Source organism: Panthera leo, chromosome E2 (assembly GCF_018350215.1).
Source record: "Panthera leo isolate Ple1 chromosome E2, P.leo_Ple1_pat1.1, whole genome shotgun sequence".
Taxonomy (NCBI): domain Eukaryota; kingdom Metazoa; phylum Chordata; class Mammalia; order Carnivora; family Felidae; genus Panthera; species Panthera leo.
The window spans coordinates 13,561,099-13,579,470 of NC_056693.1; the positions used below are offsets into that span (position 1 = coordinate 13,561,099).

General features: G+C 57.7%; 1 protein-coding gene across 3 annotated transcripts; it reads right to left on the reverse strand.

The window, feature by feature from the left end:
* Nucleotides 1–20: 20 nt before the first annotated feature.
* On the reverse strand, nt 21–18,318 carry BCKDHA (branched chain keto acid dehydrogenase E1 subunit alpha). 3 transcript variants are annotated; one of them, XM_042917646.1, is made up of 9 exons: nt 18,203–18,318; nt 10,558–10,740; nt 10,365–10,451; nt 6,522–6,630; nt 3,826–3,987; nt 2,013–2,219; nt 1,673–1,814; nt 1,296–1,467; nt 21–566 (listed from the first exon to the last, which is right to left on the reverse strand). In XM_042917646.1, the coding sequence occupies exons 1-9, from the start codon at nt 18,308–18,310 to the stop codon at nt 396–398; spliced, it is 1,341 nt and encodes a 446-aa protein (XP_042773580.1). In that variant the 5' UTR covers nt 18,311–18,318; the 3' UTR covers nt 21–395. The 3 variants fall into 3 exon arrangements, with proteins under 3 accessions (XP_042773580.1, XP_042773582.1, XP_042773581.1); XM_042917648.1 differs by lacking the exon at nt 18,203–18,318 and adding an exon at nt 17,376–17,480; XM_042917647.1 differs by lacking the exon at nt 18,203–18,318 and adding an exon at nt 17,084–17,327.
* Between the last annotated feature and the right edge of the window lie 54 nt (nt 18,319–18,372).

The following is an 18,372-nucleotide window of genomic DNA, read 5'->3' on the forward strand; positions in this document are numbered from 1 at the left end:
AGGAAACAGACCAGCAGTGGCACAGAGCCAAACACAGAGAGTTTATTGGCCACCTGCTGACCACCTCTCACTTTGAGGGAGTGACTTCCACAGGCTGACCCGCCACGCCCACCCCAGAGGGGCTTCTAGTCCTGGAGGCGTCCTGGCCCAGCCCCTGGGAGAAGGCACTGTAACAGGCGAGGAGGGGGCTGACGGAGCCCCCCCCACCCCCACCCCCACCCAGGGTAACAGCCTGGAGGAGTGGAGATGGTTGGCTGGAGTCCCGGCCCCAGTATTTCAGAGGGGGCTGGCTGGGGAAGCAGGGTGGCATCCTGCAGCTCCCTGGGCACCCCCCAGAATGGGGCTGCCCCTCGGGGGAGTTGAGGTGGGTGGGGGTGGGCTGGGGCAAGCGGGCCTCACTTCTCGAAGTGGTCCAGGGGGTAGTGCTCGCCGTAGGCCTGGAGGTGCCGGGCCAGGGACTCCTGCTGCTTGCGAAGCTGGGCCGGCATCTCCTGGTACACGTCAGAGAAGAGCAGGTTGGGGTTGGGCTTCGGCTTCCGCTCCGCCTGCTCAAAGGCCTCCATCACCTGTGGAGGGATGTGGGACAGTAGACAGGCAGCCGGCTCCCCACCCCCCACCTGTGGGACCCCATTGAGGGGTCAACCCCCCTGAGCCGCTGCCTTCCCATCTGGACGACGGAGGAGATGAAGACCCAACAGTGCTAAGAACCAGCAGCCAGATCAACATCCCCCAACCCCGGCCTCCCCTCCCCGGCAAGACCAGGCGCTGCACAAAGTACAGGAATCGGTTCAGCCTCTCGGCACAGGCAGAACCAGGCAGTAGGCAGCTCAGAGGGGAGGGAACCGAGGCATGGAGAAGAGGGGGTACGCCACGACGATGTCCTCAGGGCCCGGGCCAGGGTCTGCCCTTACCACTGGGCACACAGCCCTGGCTCCAGACACCCAGGCCGAGGAGGGCGGCACTTGGACCCGAGTGGGACGCTCACAGTGCACATGGATTAAGTCACCTAATCTTAATCACCCTCTGACAGCAACACCCCAGTGTCGCTCTTCAGATAGGAGGGCATGGAGGGCAGGAATCATACCAAGGACACAGCAGAAACGCATGTGCCCAGGCAGCCTGACGCCACAGGCCACGCTTAGAGACATCCCTGGAGCTGTCCCCAAGTCTCCCAGTTCAATGTCCCCCAAACCCAGCCTCTCCATCCCTCCAGAGTTCTTCACCCAGGCACCACCCCAGAACATCCCCCCCACCCCCGCACCGGGGCCTGGGTTCCAACAGAGGGGGGTCCCCACCTTCTTGCGGGACTGCTTTCTCCAGGCCTTCTCCTGCTCGTCGTCCCACCAGCCTCGGCCCTGCAGGTAGTGCCGCAGCCGGGAGATGGGGTGGTCCTGCTTGTCCCAGTAATTGACCTCGTCCACCGAGCGGTAGGCCGAGCTGTCGTCACTGGTGCTGTGGTGCCCGATCCTGCCAGCGGGAGGGAGCCCAGGGTCAGGTTGAAGCCCCCCGGTGTGGGTTCAGGAGGGAGGGGGGCGGACTAGGGGAGAAGGGCCGGCACTGGAACAAAGGCAAGGACGGGGAGCCAGTGCGGGGGATGGGGTCATGCTCTGGGGACAGTGACCAGTGCAGGGCAGATGCTGTCAAGGCAGCGAGGAGGACAGGAGGCAGGCACCTGTAGGTCATGGCCTCAATGAGGAAGGGCTGGTTCTCAGCCACGGCCCGCCGCCGGGCCTCCTTGGTGGCGTTGTACACGGCAAACACATCGTTGCCGTCCACGCGGATGGACATGATGCCGTAGCCCGGGCCTCGAGCAGCTGTAGGGACAGAGGCAGGTCAGGCCCCAGGACTCAGATGAACAGAGTGGAGAGGGGGAAGGAAGGAGAGGGGAGCAAGCAAAGCAGCGTCCCTGAGACCACCCTTGTGCCAGACTCCACAGGGAAAGGACTGGGCAGGGCGGGGGGGGGGGGGGGGGAGCATGAGAGCAGGTGGGGGCGCAGCTCACAGGCCCATACCGATGCCGTCCCCGCGGTACTGCTCAGAGGTGGGCGTGGAGATGGCATAGCCGTTGTTCCGGCAGAAGAAGATGACCGGGCACTCGAGGGTGGCGGCGAAGTTGAAGCCGGCGTGGGCATCCCCCTCGCTGGCCGCCCCCTCCCCGAAGTAACAGATGACCACTCTGTTGGCGTTGGCACGCTTGGCCGCATAGGCCGCCCCCACCGCTGCAGGGGGAGAGGGGGCTGAGCAGGGGCAGAGCCACACACTCCCCCCACCAGGCTCTGGCCTCTCAGCCGATGGCCGCTCTGTCCTTCCACTTGGGCGGCCTCCTCTCTGACTCCTAGCTGTGCCATTACCCACACCACTGCCCCCTTCAAAACACAGCTAGAATCTGACCCCTTCCCACCTGTTCAGGGCAGAATGCCCACCCAGTCACCTCTTGCAGCCTCCCAGCAGCCTCCTCACTGGCGCCCCCACCCCACGGCTGGCTCCCACCTGCTCCCCTGGGGCAGCCAGAGGTCAGTTAAAATGTGAACCAGGCTGACATTCCACGCCAGCGACTCTCGCCCTGCCCCCTGCGGCTCCCCTTCCGCTCCAGGCAAAAGTCAAAGGCCCAGATTCCCCTGTATCTGCACCCTCCCCGCAGCTCCCCAGCCCCTCCAGACCTCTCTTACACCTGCCCCACAAGCAAGCAGGCCGTCCAGCAGGCACTTGCCTCAAGATCCCACATGGCTCCCTTCCCCCTACCCCCACCGCAGTCTGTGCTGAAATGTCACCTCTGATGCAACCCAGGCCTTCCTCCCTCACACCTACTCCCTCTGGCTTTAGTTGTCCCTGCGGGACTCCTCACCCGATGCTACTCCTTCATGCTTCCTGTTTGTCTCCTTTCCTCTACCCTGGTGTCAGCCCCAGCGGGACTGGGGTTTCTGTCTCTGGCTCACTGTGCCTAGAATGGTGCCCACGGAGCAGAGACTTCCTACGTGTGGCCGCTGGGCGGCTTAACAGTACTCAAATGGAAGGTAAGGGCCAGGGCCCAGCCTGACGGAAACCCTGCCCACCTGGAGGGAACGTGCCACCTCCTCTCACAGAGCCACTCTGCCCACTTCCCACCCGCGCTCCTCACACAGAGCACCGGGAGCCAACACATCTGGACGGGTCTGCCAACCAGCCCACTGCTAAGCCCCACCGACACACCAACGCGTGTATCTTGGCCACCGCGGAGCAGAGAGCCGCGGCCTAGCCTGGCCCTCGGCCAGACTGTAGGGTCCAGAGGGCAGGGAGCGAGGCTGGGTCCCATGGTCTCTGTGCTGTGTGGGTGCAGGCCTGGCCCCTGAGGGGTCTGCTTCTCAGCTGTCACCTTTGACAAAAGCAACTCGGACCACTCTAGGCACCATGGGCCTCCAGAGTAAGCTTCAGGAGAGTCAGACTCGGAGGACTGAGGCAGAGCAGGGCTGGGGTCAAGAACCCAGCTCTGGCGCCACAGATCCCCACTCGGAGTCCCTGCTCTTCTCGCCACCTGCCAGATGATGCTTTGGCAGGAAGCTGGTGCCCACTCAGTCACACAGTGTTGTTTGTTGCTGAGCGGACAAACGGGACAGGCACACATTTGGGGAATCAAGAGGGTGGTGGCCATGCCAGCTCAAACCTGCCAAACCGGAGCCCTCCTCTGAAGACAACCAGATGAAGAGTATCTGGAGAGTCTGCAGCCCGGACCAGCGCTCCGACCCCAGCACCAACCGGAAGGACGCCCACGAGGGCTGCAGAAGGGCTGGGGCTTGCACAGGGGTCCGACGCTGGTCTGCGCGTACCAGGCCCGGGCCAAGTCCTCACCCTGCGGGATCTGCGTGGCCAGCGGAGAGGAGATGGTGACGAAGTGGCGCTCCTTGCAGCCATAGTGCACGGGCATCTGGCGCCCCTTGCCCAGGTCGCTCGCGTTGCCATAGCACTGGGCCATGAACAGCTCCAGGGGGTAGTCCCGGTACATTAGCACACCTGGCGAGGAGGAGGCCGTGTGAGCCTGCAGGCGGGGTGGGGGGCAGACCGGCCCTTCCTGCCCGGGCTCCTGCTCCCTATAAAGACAGTCAGGGAAATGGATTCAAGCAGGGGAGGCAGAGTCGAATGCTCATGGGGACCAGGCAGGTGAGCGGACAAAAAAGCACAGGCCTGTCCCAAAAGGGAGGCCACTGTTCTGACCATCTGACTACTGCTCAGGGAAGCCAGATGGCCCAGTTCTTCAAAAGAAGGCAAAATCTGGCTTACTTTTATTTTTTTTTTAAAGAGAAACTACCTGATTTTTATGTTTCAACTAATAAAATTACTTCATAAATTGTCATACGAACCAAATAATACTATTTGTCACACTAGGTCACAACTTCTGAACTAAAGAGCCAATACTCAAACATGTTTACGGCTGTAAAATCCTTTCTTCCAACAAAACCTCACCACCAAACGGAACCGCTCTGGGTGAAGGGGGCCTTGACTGCTAACTCAGAGGACAGGAGCGGGTGGAGATGGCCCTGGGATGAGCAACGACCCACTCTGGCGCCTGAAAAGGGGAATGACTGTCACACCCACACCCGAGGGGCAGCCCTGGGGATCAAGGACCTCCCTGGAAGCACCCAGAACCTGAGCATTACAGAGTAGAGGTGGTACATGCATTTCCGAATCTTTTTCTTTACTGCAGAACCCTTTCTTCGTCTGACAACTTACTGGGGATCACGTACCACGGGAGTCACATTTTGTGCAGCGTTAAGCACACCTTCCCCAAATAACTGCCACGTGAATATAATATTTGGTGCCAAGTGCCTTTATTCGGAGCACTTTTCAGACATTAACTTGATCGATCCTCACGACAACCCTCCGAGGGAAGTGGGATTATTCTCCCCATTTACAGATGAGGACACTGAGGTAGGCAGAGCTCCCATAACCGGCGGGCTGGAGCGCTAGTATGGCACATGGCTCACACTTCAGCACGGAGCCTGAGGAAGGGCGGCGGGGGGCTTGTCTGTTTATCTGCTAACGGGGAGCCACCGCCGGGACACGGTGAGTGTGGCCCGGACAACCAGCTCTGCAAGTACGCCCCCCAAAATGAGAGTTGGGGTGAGGGTATTTGGGAAGACTTCAGCCTTCACCTTTCACGTAACTGGATGTGGGATTCTGTCACACAACACAAATTCACACCCAGGGTGGCCACGCTGTACCTAAAACAGATCAAAGCGGAGGCGCTCCGCTGAAGCAGAGAAAGGGGGCTGTGTGTGGCGGGGGGCTTCCCCACAGCGTGGTCCAGGGTCCACAGTCCACCCCGGGAGCACCCGCGGTCTGGGGCAGGAGCCGGCGGGAAGTGCGAATCCAGATTCCTGGGCCCAGGTGGTTCCGCACCAGGAAACCCCAGGTCCAGTGGCAGTTACTGCGCTAGACGGACACGTGCCGCCTCTAAGATCCTTTTTATGAGCCCGGTGCCACGGTCCGCACACCACACGCACCCTTGGTTTATACCAGACAGCCCTGCGTGGGCAGCACCACGGGGGCGGGCAGCGCCGGGGCGGAGGAGCGAGGGCTGACTCCGGGAGACCCCTGCTCCCCTCAGGGGGCGTGTGGCCTGGGCACGGGGACTCAGCCTCTTCGGCTTCCTACGCCCTGGCACAGACAGGAAACACGGCTGCCGGGGGACTCCTTCCTGCAGTGGGGTCGGGGCAGGTGAAATGAGGTCGAGCCTCCACTGCTTCCCGCACGTGGAACAGCACCTTGGCCTTTAAGGCCCCAGTGAGTGTCAGCTATTGTTGTGAGCATCCTCCTTCTCCCCACCTCCAGGTGGGGACCGAGAGAGGCGGGACCGGGTGCAGGTCTGTGTGGCTCCCTCCCCACTGAGCACGCACCCCCTGCCGCTGCCCAGGCGGGACCTTCCTCAGGGGCCTCACCCCGTGAGGGTGCTTCACAACCTCATCTCTCCGCTCCTTCCGTCCTGTCACTCACTCGCTCAGAAGGACGCCAGCTCCTGGCTGGCACTTCCAGGCCCTCCCATCTGCTCTGCTCGCTGAAGGACGCAGAGCCTGGAGAGGCCAAGAGAGTCCCATGTTGCGGACAGGGGTCCCTGTGCGTGCCCACCTGTAGCCAGGCCGCCCTCACTGCACACTGCTTGTATCCCTCAGGGCAGGGGCGGCAGTACCGTCATTAACTCCACGTTGGAGACCAGAAAATGGAGGCTCCCAGAAGAGAAGCAACTTGCCCCAAATCTGCTAGCTGGTAACCTGCAGAGCACGGAGCGGTCGGGAGCACGGGCTCTTCACTACAACACTGCCCGGACTCCAGACAGCCCCACAAACTCCTGCCCCTGGCTTGGCTCATTCCTGCTCCGAAAGCTCTTCCTCCGGCTCCTTAGACCTCCCTGGCATCACGCTGCTTCTGGAAGAGCACACAGGGTAGCTAACGTGGGCCTCGCCTTCCCACCGGGAGGGACTGGGCCTGACTCGCCTCCATGGGGACCACAGACCCAGGGCCCCAGCATCTGCTCCGCAGGGCAGACATACCTGCCTCCCGGTACTGGCCAAACACCAGGTCCGTGCTGTCCAGCGCTGCCGCGCTCCCCACATGTGTCCCCTCCTCGCCATAGTTGGTCATGTAGAAGGAGATCCGGCCCTGGGGGTGCAGGAGGGCCCGGAGGCCCGGGCTCAGTTATGCTGGGCAATGACAGGGAACCATCCAGATAACTGACCAACTTCTGGAGACTTCATTAATCACCACACACTTCCTGGGCCAGGACAGGTCGGAGTTCCTGTCTTCCTGGAGGGACTGCCAGACTGCTTGAAGCCAGAGCAACAGGGCCATGCGATAGGAGGCCAAGCCGGTTGTCTGGCTCACCAGAGGGGCCTCAGGGTCAAATGCCTGAGCCGAGCAAAGGTGAGGTTTCCAGGCAGAGGCAACAGTAAAGGCCATGAGGCCAGAATGGCTGGGGCATAAAGTGGGAGGGGTGGGGACAGACCAACAGGGAGAGGCAGTGCCCAGGACCATAGTGAATGATCTGCATCCTGGACTTTACCCTGAGAACTGTACCCACGGTTCTTCTCAAGGGAGCAACATTTTAGAAAGGTCTCTCTGGCTGCCATGTGGAAAACGGATGGTGGAGACAGGACGGAGTGCAGCCAGCCAGGCCAGAAGGGGCGGTGGCCCGGGAGGGGCAGGGGGCAGGCAGAGGAGCTGCTGGGCGAGCCTTAAGAAGCAGAGTCAGAGTGCCAGGGAGCGGCAGACCCTACAGGCTGGCCACACCGATGCCCTGGCCGGCTCCTTTCTCCTGGGCCCCCCAATCCTAGAGCCTGGAAAAGCCAGGTTCCCAATCTCCCCTACAGAGGTGACCACGGGACACAGATCTAGCCAGAGACTTAAGGAGAAGTCTGCTTTTGCTTTCTCGACAAAAGGGCCCACGGGAGCTAGAGCCAGGCCTTCTTCCCGCCCTGCACACGGCCATGAGGCCAGACCTGTGGCAGCCGTCTTGCGAAAATGAGGCAATAAGTGCGGAATGAAAGCCAACTCGCCCACGATGGGGGAGCAGAAAGGTAGGAAGTCTGGCTTCCTGACACGGTGCTGAGCAGCAGAATGGATTTCTAGGGTAAATGAGACAGGAGAAAGTGATGGCGGGGTGGAGAGAAAGGAGCAGGGATGAGATGCAGGTCTCTGGTTTGGGCAAATGGTGGGTGGCGGCAACCTCCACTGAGAAATGGCCTGAGGGAGGAAGATGCCAAGGTCATGTCTGGACAGGCTGAATTTGGTATGGGACATCCCAGGCAAGAAGCCAAGTAGATCTGGGGCTACGAGGTAGAGTCTGGCTGGCGATCTGGGGCACCCCTGGCACACAGACAGAACTGAGCTCCCCAGGACCACGTGTAAAGTGAAAGAGCTCACGCCGGGACGCGAGGGACGGCCACCGCCCAGTCCTCATGCGTTCTGCAGGCCTGGCTTCCTGTCATGGCGGGAGAATAGATGAATAGTGCTAGTGCTTTCTTCTAAGTGGGGAGCCAATTAAAAGTTAATGGGCCTCCCAGAGCCAAGTGGGCAGATGCTGGGTGCTGAAGGCCTGGGAGGGCTGTCAAGGGTGGTGTGGGGGGGAGCCTGCACACCCTCCCATCCAGGAAAACAGGGCCTGGCGAGTGGCAGAGGTCGCTGGTTGCCTACCCAGTATCCTATCCCTCTTCCTGTTTGTTAACAGAGATCTCATTCCACAGGCAGCAACCGCCCAGATGAAGAGACCACAGTGCGGCCTCCTTGCAGCTGAGAGCAACCTATGCAGTGTCAGATGCTACTGGGTGGGGCTGCCTGCAAAGTTCTAGAAAGGTGGGTATGGGAAGACAGCTGAGATACGCCACGTCTGACCTGTCACTTTCCTTCCACTTCCTGTCTAGAACGAGGTGGGATGGAGGGAGCTCCAGTGGCTACTTGGATCATGAAGGGCCCTAGAAGCCAAAGCTGGGTATCCAGTGACATCATGGGGCCACCATACCAGCCCCAGACCACCTGTTTTTAGACTTCTTTGATGCAAGATGGAAAACCTAGCAATCTGTTTAAACTACTGCATTTGTTTTTGTTGGGACTCGGGTGGGAGGGGTCTGGGGAGGTCTGGTACTTACAGCTCAACGGAAGCCTAGCTAGCACAAGCTGAGCCTTGACGGGTGAGTTGATCTTACTGAGGCCTTCTCTGTGGCAGTCAATGGCCAAGGGGCTTTATGCGCTGGGCCTCACAGAAGTGAGGATTGATAGCCCCAACCTCGCCATCCCCCCTTTTTAATATACTGAAGAAACTAAGGCAAAGATAAGAAAAATCTCCTGCCCAAAGTCACACCTCTGATTGGACCCACATCCACTGGATTCCAAAGCCCCTGTTTATGTAGCCCACACAGGCATGAAGGGACCCAGGCACGCTGAGGCAGGGGAGGGATGGCCTGGCCCGGCGGTAAGGCTGTGGAGAGGGGAGCAGAGAGGGAGCGAGGCCACAGTGGAACAGGAAGGGCCAGACCTGACCCTGTGGGCTGGGGGAGCCCAGGGAAGTTTCTGGGCAGGTTTCAGGGCAAAGGTACTTACTACTCTGCCTTGGAGAACCCATACCCAGTGCCCTGTGAGTGGGAGAGTGGGAGAGTCTGCTCGGTCCTGTCCTACAGAACAGTGGGCCTTATGCTTTAGTCCACAGGGGGATGGCCTGGGGGCTTAACATAAATGCAGGCTCTCAAGCCCACTCCTACCCCTGACCCAGCACAAAGGCCCACCACCCACCATTCTTCTCCCCCTTTCCAACAGGAACCCCAGAGCCCTGGGAAGGACGGATTCCACTGCTCTCTTCACTTGGTTCCTGGGGATGAGAGCACGGTCCTCCCGGCTGGGGACTGGTTGAAGGCAGGGTCTGTGACCAAAGCCCGGACAGTGAGCATTGGCCCTGGACTTTTGCTGGAACATTAGGGAGCAGACACTCTCTTTCCACTGCTCAGCAGAGAGGATAATCATTGGGAGGCTGACAGGGTTATGATAAACAGGGTTATGATACACGATAAAGCTAATATTTACTGAGTGCTGGCTGAAGGACAGTTTCACTCTTTTTAAGGCCATGACATGTGCCACTGTCAATCCTTAAGCCAATGGCATGAAGTAAGTACAGACGAGAAAACTGAAGACCTGACAGATTAAGCAACTTTCCCAGGGCCGCAGAGCCACAGAGTGACAGATGAAGACGTTGGTTGCACAGTCGTGCTCCAGAGCCCACCCCCTGATCCCTTCTCTGCCACTTCTCCTCAAGCCTAAACCTTCAGAAACGACTGCTGCCTAATAATGAAGGAAGCCAGGGTGAAAGAGAGTAGAAAAGACACTGGGAGAAAAGAAATGGGTCTGAGAACATCGAGGCCCCTGGATCCAGCTGTGCCTGAAACCAGACCTTCTGAACTTGGAAATTATTTGAGTCAATAAATTGCCTCTTTGTTAACACTGCTTTGATTGGGTCTCTGCCCGCTGACACAAACACTGCTGAGGCTCACGGCACATCTGACACAGGCAAACCAGGAAGCACAGAGGGTCACCCTGTTTCTCAGGGCTGTGAGCTCCCAAGGGGAAGGCCCATCAGGTACTCTGCCTGTACTCTCTTGGCACAGCCAGGCCACCAGCCAGGTGCACAGGAGGTATTTTTAGTGATCTGGTCCATCCTTCTGCCCGTGGGCAGTACCCTTCCCACACTCTCCCTCCAGAACACCAAGAGAGAACCCCAACAACTTTAAGGATTCCAAGACAAAGGATCTCCATTCTACCCTCTCCTCCTTGGGAGTTATCTTCTGGCCCGAACACAGGCAGGGCGACCTCAGGTAATTCCAAGCCTCCCTCCCCAGCCTGTCTCCACGCACCTGCCGCTGGGACTCGTAGAGGATGCGGTCCATGGTGTTGAGCAGAGTCATGCTCTTGTAGAACTTGAGCACCGTCTCCTGGGGCAGCTGCAGGTGGAGGCACAGACAGATGTAGGCCAGGTGGGACCAGAGAGGAGATGGACAAGGGGTCTGGGTGTGGGAGGCACAGGGTGGGAAGGAGGGGGCCTCTCACGTGGGGATCCTCGCTGGGGTTGATGATCTGGCCCTGCCGGTCCATGACGCGATAGACGGGGATCCCAGAGATGACATTGGGCTGGATGAATTCTAGCTTGTCTACAAACTCCGCCGAGGCCCCGGGGAACTGGGGCTTGTCATCCAGGGATGGAAAGTGCTGCTGCTCCTGCCTCCGAGGGTGCTGGGGAGAGAGGAGGGTGAGGGTGAGGGTGAGGGTGGGGGTGGGGAGACCCATGTCAGGAGCAGCAGAGGTTCCCCTGGCTCAACCTCATAGAGGCAGGCAGTATGGGCAGGCCCCAGAGGACCCTGAGGCCTGATGCACAGGGTACAGATCCCAGCTCTGCCACTTTCTCGATGTATGACCTTGGGCAAGTTACTAGAACTTCTTTATGTCTCAGTGCCTCATCTGTAAAACTGGGGCGAAAATAACATCTAACCCACAGGGTAGTTGTAAACACTAAATGGTCCAATAAAGTAGCAGGCCGATCAAGAACTGGCAGCTGTTACATCAGAGGCCCAGACGCTTCACCCTGGCATTCAAGGCCTCCCCAGTCTGGCCAGATATACCCTCTCTCAATCTCCCACCGCCATCGCAGGCATCGCAGGCACACCCTCCCCCAGCACCCTCGAATCAGCCAGACAGGCTCTTCGCTGACCCTGTACAAGCAGGCAGCCACCCAGAATTGAGTAAGTCTGTGAGCTCTGAAGTGTCAGCCTGCCTGGGTTCAAACCCTTTGCTGGGTGACCACAGGAAAGCGACTTCCCTTTTGCACCTCTCTCCCTTCCCATCTGTAAAAGGGAGGCGACCTCACAGATATGTCGTGAGGCTCAGGTGAGATCATGCACATGAAACAGTACTTGCATACTTGTAAGTCGTACAGCAAACACTCAGACAAGTATGGATTATCACTTCGACCACCACATGACTACACTTGGCTCTTTACTAGAATGTCGCCCCACCCCCGCCGCCCGCCAACTTCCATGCTTCAGTGGCCTCTCCATTCCAGTCCTAACCCCCACCCTCCAGGCCCAGACTGACTCATTCAACAAATATTTGAGCACCTGCTTTGTTCCAAGCCCCGTGCTAGGTTTGGGGGACCTTAGAGAAGTCAGACATCTGTCACTGCTGCCCAGCAGGGAAGACAGCTGCTGAACAAGTACAGCTGAGGCTGAGTCGTATTCGCCCAGGAGAAGCCTTGAGTGCGGCAGAATGGAAAGGAGCCAGGCTTCTCTGAGGAAGCAGCATGAAAGCAGGAGAGCTGGAGGACAGCTAGGAGTCAGGGCAAGAGCACCAGAGGCCGGGGGCACAGAACACGCAAAAGGCAGGACGTGAGGGATGGCATGTCACTTGCATGTCGCTTGCGGAACCTAGAAGGAGTTCAGAGTGGCTGGTGGGGGGCATACCACCTCCTCAGCGGGCTGGGAAAGCCCTGGAAAAGGCCATGAGAAGCCTCAGGCACTGCAGGGTGAGAGCCCACCCCACTTGTCAGCTCTGGAGCTGGGCAGCCGTGAACTGGTCTCTCGTCTTGGTGCTGCTCCCCTTTCTCAAGCACCTGCGGGCTGCCAGCTGAGCTCTGTGCCCACAATCTCACTGAGCCCTCAGCGCATGTCTGAGGCAGAGACTCTCTGCCGTGGCCCTTGAGGACTGAGGAAGCGGAGATACTGAAGGAGGTAAAATCACCTGCACCAGAGCTAAAAGTGGGTAAGTCAAGACTGGGCTTCCATCCCAGGCGGGGCAGGCATTCAGACCCCCAAGCCACGCTCCTAACCCAACAGCCACAGCTGACCCGGTTTCCACCATCTACAGCTCACTTCCCGTGACCGCTAGCGATTGTGGCTTCACCTCCAAGAGGAGCCAGACAAGAATGACCCAGTTTGCCATGCGCTGGATCTCACACGTGTGCACCCAAGTGTGTCCCCCACTCCTCCTCCTCTAATTGCGGAGAAGCATCCAAGGATCCAGCGGGGGAGCGTGAGCACCAGTGCATTTATCTGCATTTATGGTTGTGAGGAAATAGAGGAAATTACACTCTCAACGGCAGGGCAGGTCCAGGCCTGCCAACAGCATGGCAGACTTCCCCTCCGCTCGCAGGGGAAGCGGCTGAGCGCTTGCAGCCCGGGCGTCCCCCTGCTGAGCACCCACGGCCGGACCTCTCCGTCCACCCAGAGGATCAACTGTCTGCCTCCCACACAAATCACAAACTCCCGGAGGGCGGGGAGCGTGTCTGGGTTGGTTTACACAGCAGGCACTCAACAGGCCATTATTGAAGGGACGGATGAATGAGCGGTTAAGTTCACGGGCTTTGGAGGCTGACCAACCTGGGTGCCGGTATCTTAGCTTGCCCAGTGGCTCTACGCAAAACACACTGTCCCTGCGAAGTTCCTCATCTGTAAGAAGGCTGCATGGGGCTGTTGTGAAAAGTTCCTGAGACACACAAAGGGCTCAGCACAGGCCTGGGACACATTATGAGCTTGGTAGAAAGGGAAAAAACCCAAATCTGACAGGTAGGAAACGGGGAACACAAAGTGGCTGGCACTTTGGGAAGAGCTGGAGCAAAGGATGGGCAGCACCGCGAACAGGACCATAGCAGAAGACAGACCATGGAAGTCGAGGGCTTTAGGTGAGGGGCCCACAGGGGGCAGAGGACAGGGTTACAGGCTGAGAACAGACTGGGCTGTTAGGACAGGACTCTGCCTGCCTCCAGAGGCTGGAGAGCCGCCATCAGGGCACCCCGGCGCACCCCCGCTCTGGACTGGGGCCTTGTGGGCTTGGGGGAGGGGGACCTTCCTTCCTGGGCCCGAGGAGATGCTGGAGTACCTACCCCAGGGTTACCGAGCTGACTGGGTGAGAGGCCAGCCACAAGGAAATGCAATCCATGGGAGGGGTGGTAAAACGCCAGAGGAAGGATGTGACTCCACCTACTTTTTCCTCAGATTTTGGCGGGGGCAGGGGTGGGTTTGTGCCGGTGGCCAGTAACTGACAATGGCAGAGGCTACCAAGCCTAGCTGCCACATCCCCTCCCACCACACTGGAAACAGGCCAGCTCTGGGTGGTCCGGTCTGCCCTGCAGGTACCAGGGTGCCCCCATGGAGCCACTCCCTCTGGCACCAAGGCTAAGGTTAAGACTCCCAGCGGAGTAGCCTGCTGCCTCCTGGCTGTGTACCTAAAGCTCCCTGAGCCTGTTTCCTCCTCCATGAACAGTGGGATGAGTAACTATCTCAAGGGTCACCAGGAGGATTAAACGAGTCAATGTGTGCGGAGTGTTCAGCCCAGTGCCCGGGACATAACGAACACTCAGCAATTATGAGCAGCTAACAAGCATATCTGATGATCGCTATTGTCCAGCAGGTAGCTACCAAATAGTCCACGCGGGGCCCTGTACAGGCTGGAGATGAGAGAGTGAGATGGGTGACAACACTGAACACACAGGTGACAACTGGGGGCAGGACAGACTGGTGGTCAGCCACACGGCAGGGTAGCATGAGGGCCTCTCTCCCTTTTCGGCAGCGTCACCTTGGCTCCCTGAACCTGCGTCCCCTTGTGGAAATGACAAGAATTACTACCACAGGTCTGGGGTGACGTGGGTACAGAGCACCCGCTATGGCTCTAGGGGGGAACTTTTGCTACCAGCATCAGAGGGCACATGAGGAAAATCTTTCTGGAGAAGGGGAGTCACGCCAACCTGCTGGACCAGCAGGGGTGACCAGGCAGAGGCTAGGGGGAAGAAGGCGTCAGTCCCCGGGAACTACCAAGGCTGAGGCAAGAGGGGAGAGCCTGGCAGTGTGGGACCCTGGGGACCAGTAAGGCTGCAGCACGTTAATAACAGTAACTCGTTAGTAACAACAGCTAAGTCGGGGCCACACAAAACACTTCCTGGTGCCTATATACTCTCTGCACCCGGTGAGGCAGGCACTATTGTCTCACCTCAGTACAACAGGGGTGGCCCTGAGGCTCGGGGGGGTTAAGTGACTCGTCTAAGGGCAGGGAGATCGTGAGGGGTGATGTCAGCATGCGAAGCCAGCCAGCCTGACTACAGCTGCCTGAGGAGGCTGGAGAGAAAGGTGGGGTCCAGCCGTGGAAGGTTTTGTGGATGGTGCCGGTTAACCGAGTCCTCTGTATCGAGGGAGCCAGGGCCCCCCCAAACCCAGGGGCTTTAGCAGCACTATGCCCCCCGAGGCACTGCAAGTGGAAGGCCCTGAGGGAGGCCAACCTTTCCTGACCATACCAGATTTACTGTCCCTGGAGAAAAATTACAGCCCCCATTTCCTGAGACCTTACTGAGTGCTTGGGAAATGTGGTAACTGCTTCCTAGGAACCATTTCCTTTCACCTTCCCATCTCTCTGAGGGAAGTACTGCCGCTGCCCCATTTTACACGCGGACCCTGGTGTTGGGGCTAGAAAGCTTCTCCGAGCAAGTGGCCTGTCAGCCGACATCAAAGGACCATAGTCCTACAAAGGCCTTCAGGTGGAAGGAGCTCATCCACAGGAGGGAAAAAGGGCCAGTGGGGCTGAGGCGCAGGGAGGGAAGGGCACGGGGGGCTGAGGCTGGCGCCTCCACACCAGCATCTCACCAGACCCAAGGGCCCCAGGCAGAAGCTGGGGACACGTGCCAAGACCAGATGGAGCAGGATACTGCAAGACTTAAACCGAAGCCCAATCGCTTCTCCTGGCAGCCTGGCACTGTGAGGAGAAACGGGGCTTTAGAGTCCTGAACTCCTGGTTCAGACCTCACCCCGTGAGCCTCAGTTTCCCCACTCATGTCAGGAGAAAACGACCAATACCTTGGCATGTGACTGTATTACATATAATAACGGTGTGAGTTTGGTAGTGTAAACCACGAAGGGCTTCCTGATGTGAAAAAAGAATCCGGGGGCGGGGGGGCGGGGGAAGCTCAAGACACCAGCCAAGAGGGAGATGGACCCACACGGTTAGAAGACCAGTAATGACCATCTCCATTCATGCCTCAACACACACTGGGCACCACCACTTGGAGATACTGCACAGGGCACTAGAGCACTGGAGTCCCCAACAGGCTGCCCCCGGACAGCGGGGTCAGAGAAACAACATCCCTGACAATTCACACAGACTGAGCTCCAGGTGCCCCCTGACTTCCAAGAGTAGAGACTCCAGTCACCCCACTTGCTATGCTCAGAGAAGTGAATGACTTGGACAGGGTCCCACTTGCTTCTTGGGGTGGTGGCTGAGAAACCAACTCAGGACTCCCTGACAATTAAGTTGCCTCTCTCCTCTTTTCCCTGAGCACTAAAACACCGGCTATCAACTGCAGGGGGAAGGGAGGGAGAATCAGGCAGACACCTCCCGAGCAACGGGGTGTTCAGTCAAGAACATGGTGAAAGGAGAGGCAAGAAGGCAGAGATGGAAGTCAGGCAGCCCCAGCCTTTCTCCCAACCCAGCCTGCCCCACGACCCATCCATCCACTACAACACAGCCTTTCAACCTTCCCCCAAACCACTATCCCTGGGATCTGCCTTGATCCGCAAAGACTGCACCACCCAAGACAGTAGCCACCAGCCACGTGTGGCTATTTAGACTGATGAAAATTAAATGAAAACTTCAGTTCCTGAGCCATACTAACCACATTCTGAGTGCTCAGTAGCCATGTGTAGCCAGCAGCTACTGTACTGGACAGCACAGATCTAGAACGCGGTCATCATCGCAAAATGTTCTAGTGGGCAGCTCCGGGTCTACAATTTGCCTTAACTAAATGCTCCTACTCCTTCCCTCCACTCAAAAAAGGCTCCTTTTTATTCTTAGAAAGAAAAGAAAAGCAAGCGGGAGAAATAAAAGTGGGGGAGAACAAACAGGAACTCTAAAAGAGTCCGACTCTTGGTTTCCGCTCAGGTCACGATATCACGGTTTGTGGGTTCGAGCCCCGCATCAGGCTCCACACTGACGGTATGGGAGCCTGTCTGGGGTTCTCTGTCTCCCTCTCTGCCCCTCCCCTGCTCCCACTCTCTCTCTCTCAAAATGAAAATAAACCTAAAAAAAAAAAAAGTAGGTACTCTGAAAGAGCTGCTCCAAAAAAATCCCCCATCCTATTATACCCCCACAAAATAAAGAAGGGGAATCAAGAGAGAAAGGTAGCAGGGAGACTGAGCCTGGAAGGAAGAAGATTTAATCAGCCATAAATGACCTTTCCCTACTTTCTGCCCCAGTCCTCCCCACTGCCAGCCAATGGACTATTTGGACTGAGATCAGCCCTGCAGATCTGATTGCTCAGGAAAGAAAAAAAAAAAAAAAAAAAGGCCACAAAGAATAGCCCAAAGGCAGGAGGCTGCCCCACCCCCAGCCTGCTCCAGCAGCCCTTTCAGAATTACCTGCTTCAAGTGACTCCATTTCCAGTCTATGTCTCCTCCCCTCACCCCTGGCCCATCCTCTTCACCCTCCTCCTACCTGAAGGGTCTTCCCACAGATTTTATCTTCCTTTACTAAAGGATTAGGGATCAGGGGGTCAGACCCAACCCCACAAGATCTTGATAGATTTCCCTCCAAGGGCCCTCACCAATCCAGGTCCTCTCAAGGTCACCTCCTTTCTTCTCCTGGTCGCCAAGGTCAGTTTCTGTCCCTTCCCTCCACCCTCACTTTCCACAGTGACCAACATTGCTATTGCCCTTATCAAATACCAGGTTCAGGTCTTAGCACTTGACACATTTGAATTTTACTACGACCCTATGAGGTGGTCACTGTTAGCATTTTAGAAAGGGGGAAATGCATCCCCTTGGAGAGATCCAGAGGAGCAGTCCTTTGCCCAAGACCACACAGCTGGAAAGCTGTGATTAGGAATATGAACTCACTTTCTGAAACATTACTCTCCTATCTGTGAAATTTTAGTTCATGGCTCTTCCGCAGCCCAATGCCTCTCTCCCTCTAAACGGGCTTCCAGCTAGATCTCTGCTGTGTGAACTTACTATCAGCAGCATCAACCCAAAGGGATTCTAACCCTTTTGAAAAGAATTGAGGCATTTCTCAAGTGCGACTCAGAAACGTGGGCAAGGAGGTGCCCTGTCTGGATCTCTCTCCCTCCTCTTCTCCCTTAGTTAATCCGGCAAAATTTTATTGATCGCCTGGTCTCCTGTGTTGAGTGACAAAAACGGACAAGGTTCCTGTTCTGGCATTAGATCAAGGACACAGGATCAAAAAACTTTGTTACGCAATTCATTCTAAAATCAGAACAGTAGTAAAGGAACAGGGAAATGAAGAGTACTATAAAAGCCCGCGCTGGGGGACCTGATCTCTTTCCTCCTTTTGGAAGGGGGAGGGGGGATCCTTACCGAGAAGAAAGTGTCTTCCTCGGGCAGTTTCACTCTCTAATGCCTGCGAAGAAACGTCTCGCCTTCCTCCCGTGCCCCTCCAAGCGGCCTCCGGTGGGGATGGGTGGCAACTAATGAGGAACCCACTCCCTCTCTCCAAGTTGTCTCCCTTCCTCGGGGCCCACAATGGAGCTGCCTCGCTTCTCCTATCCTGAGGAAGTTGTTCCCGAGTGTCCTCTCCGAGTAGTTCCAGACCTTTTCCATTCTGTGACAGCCCTTCCTTCGCTCCCTGCACAGACCTCACACCCTAAAATCGGCGTTGACATCCCTACTCTCACTTGGGGAAAGCTCCCAGTGCCCCGGGAACTCACATATCTAGCCAGCCCCCGAGCACCAAGCCGCCGCAGGAGCAGGACGCCAGCCTGGCCCAAGCCTCGACCCGAGCCCCGGAGCTTCGCCGCAGCAGCCGCCACCGCCATCTTCGCTAACAACTCCTCAGCGATCCGCCCCTCTCCCCTCCTAGACTGAGGCTGCCCCTTTA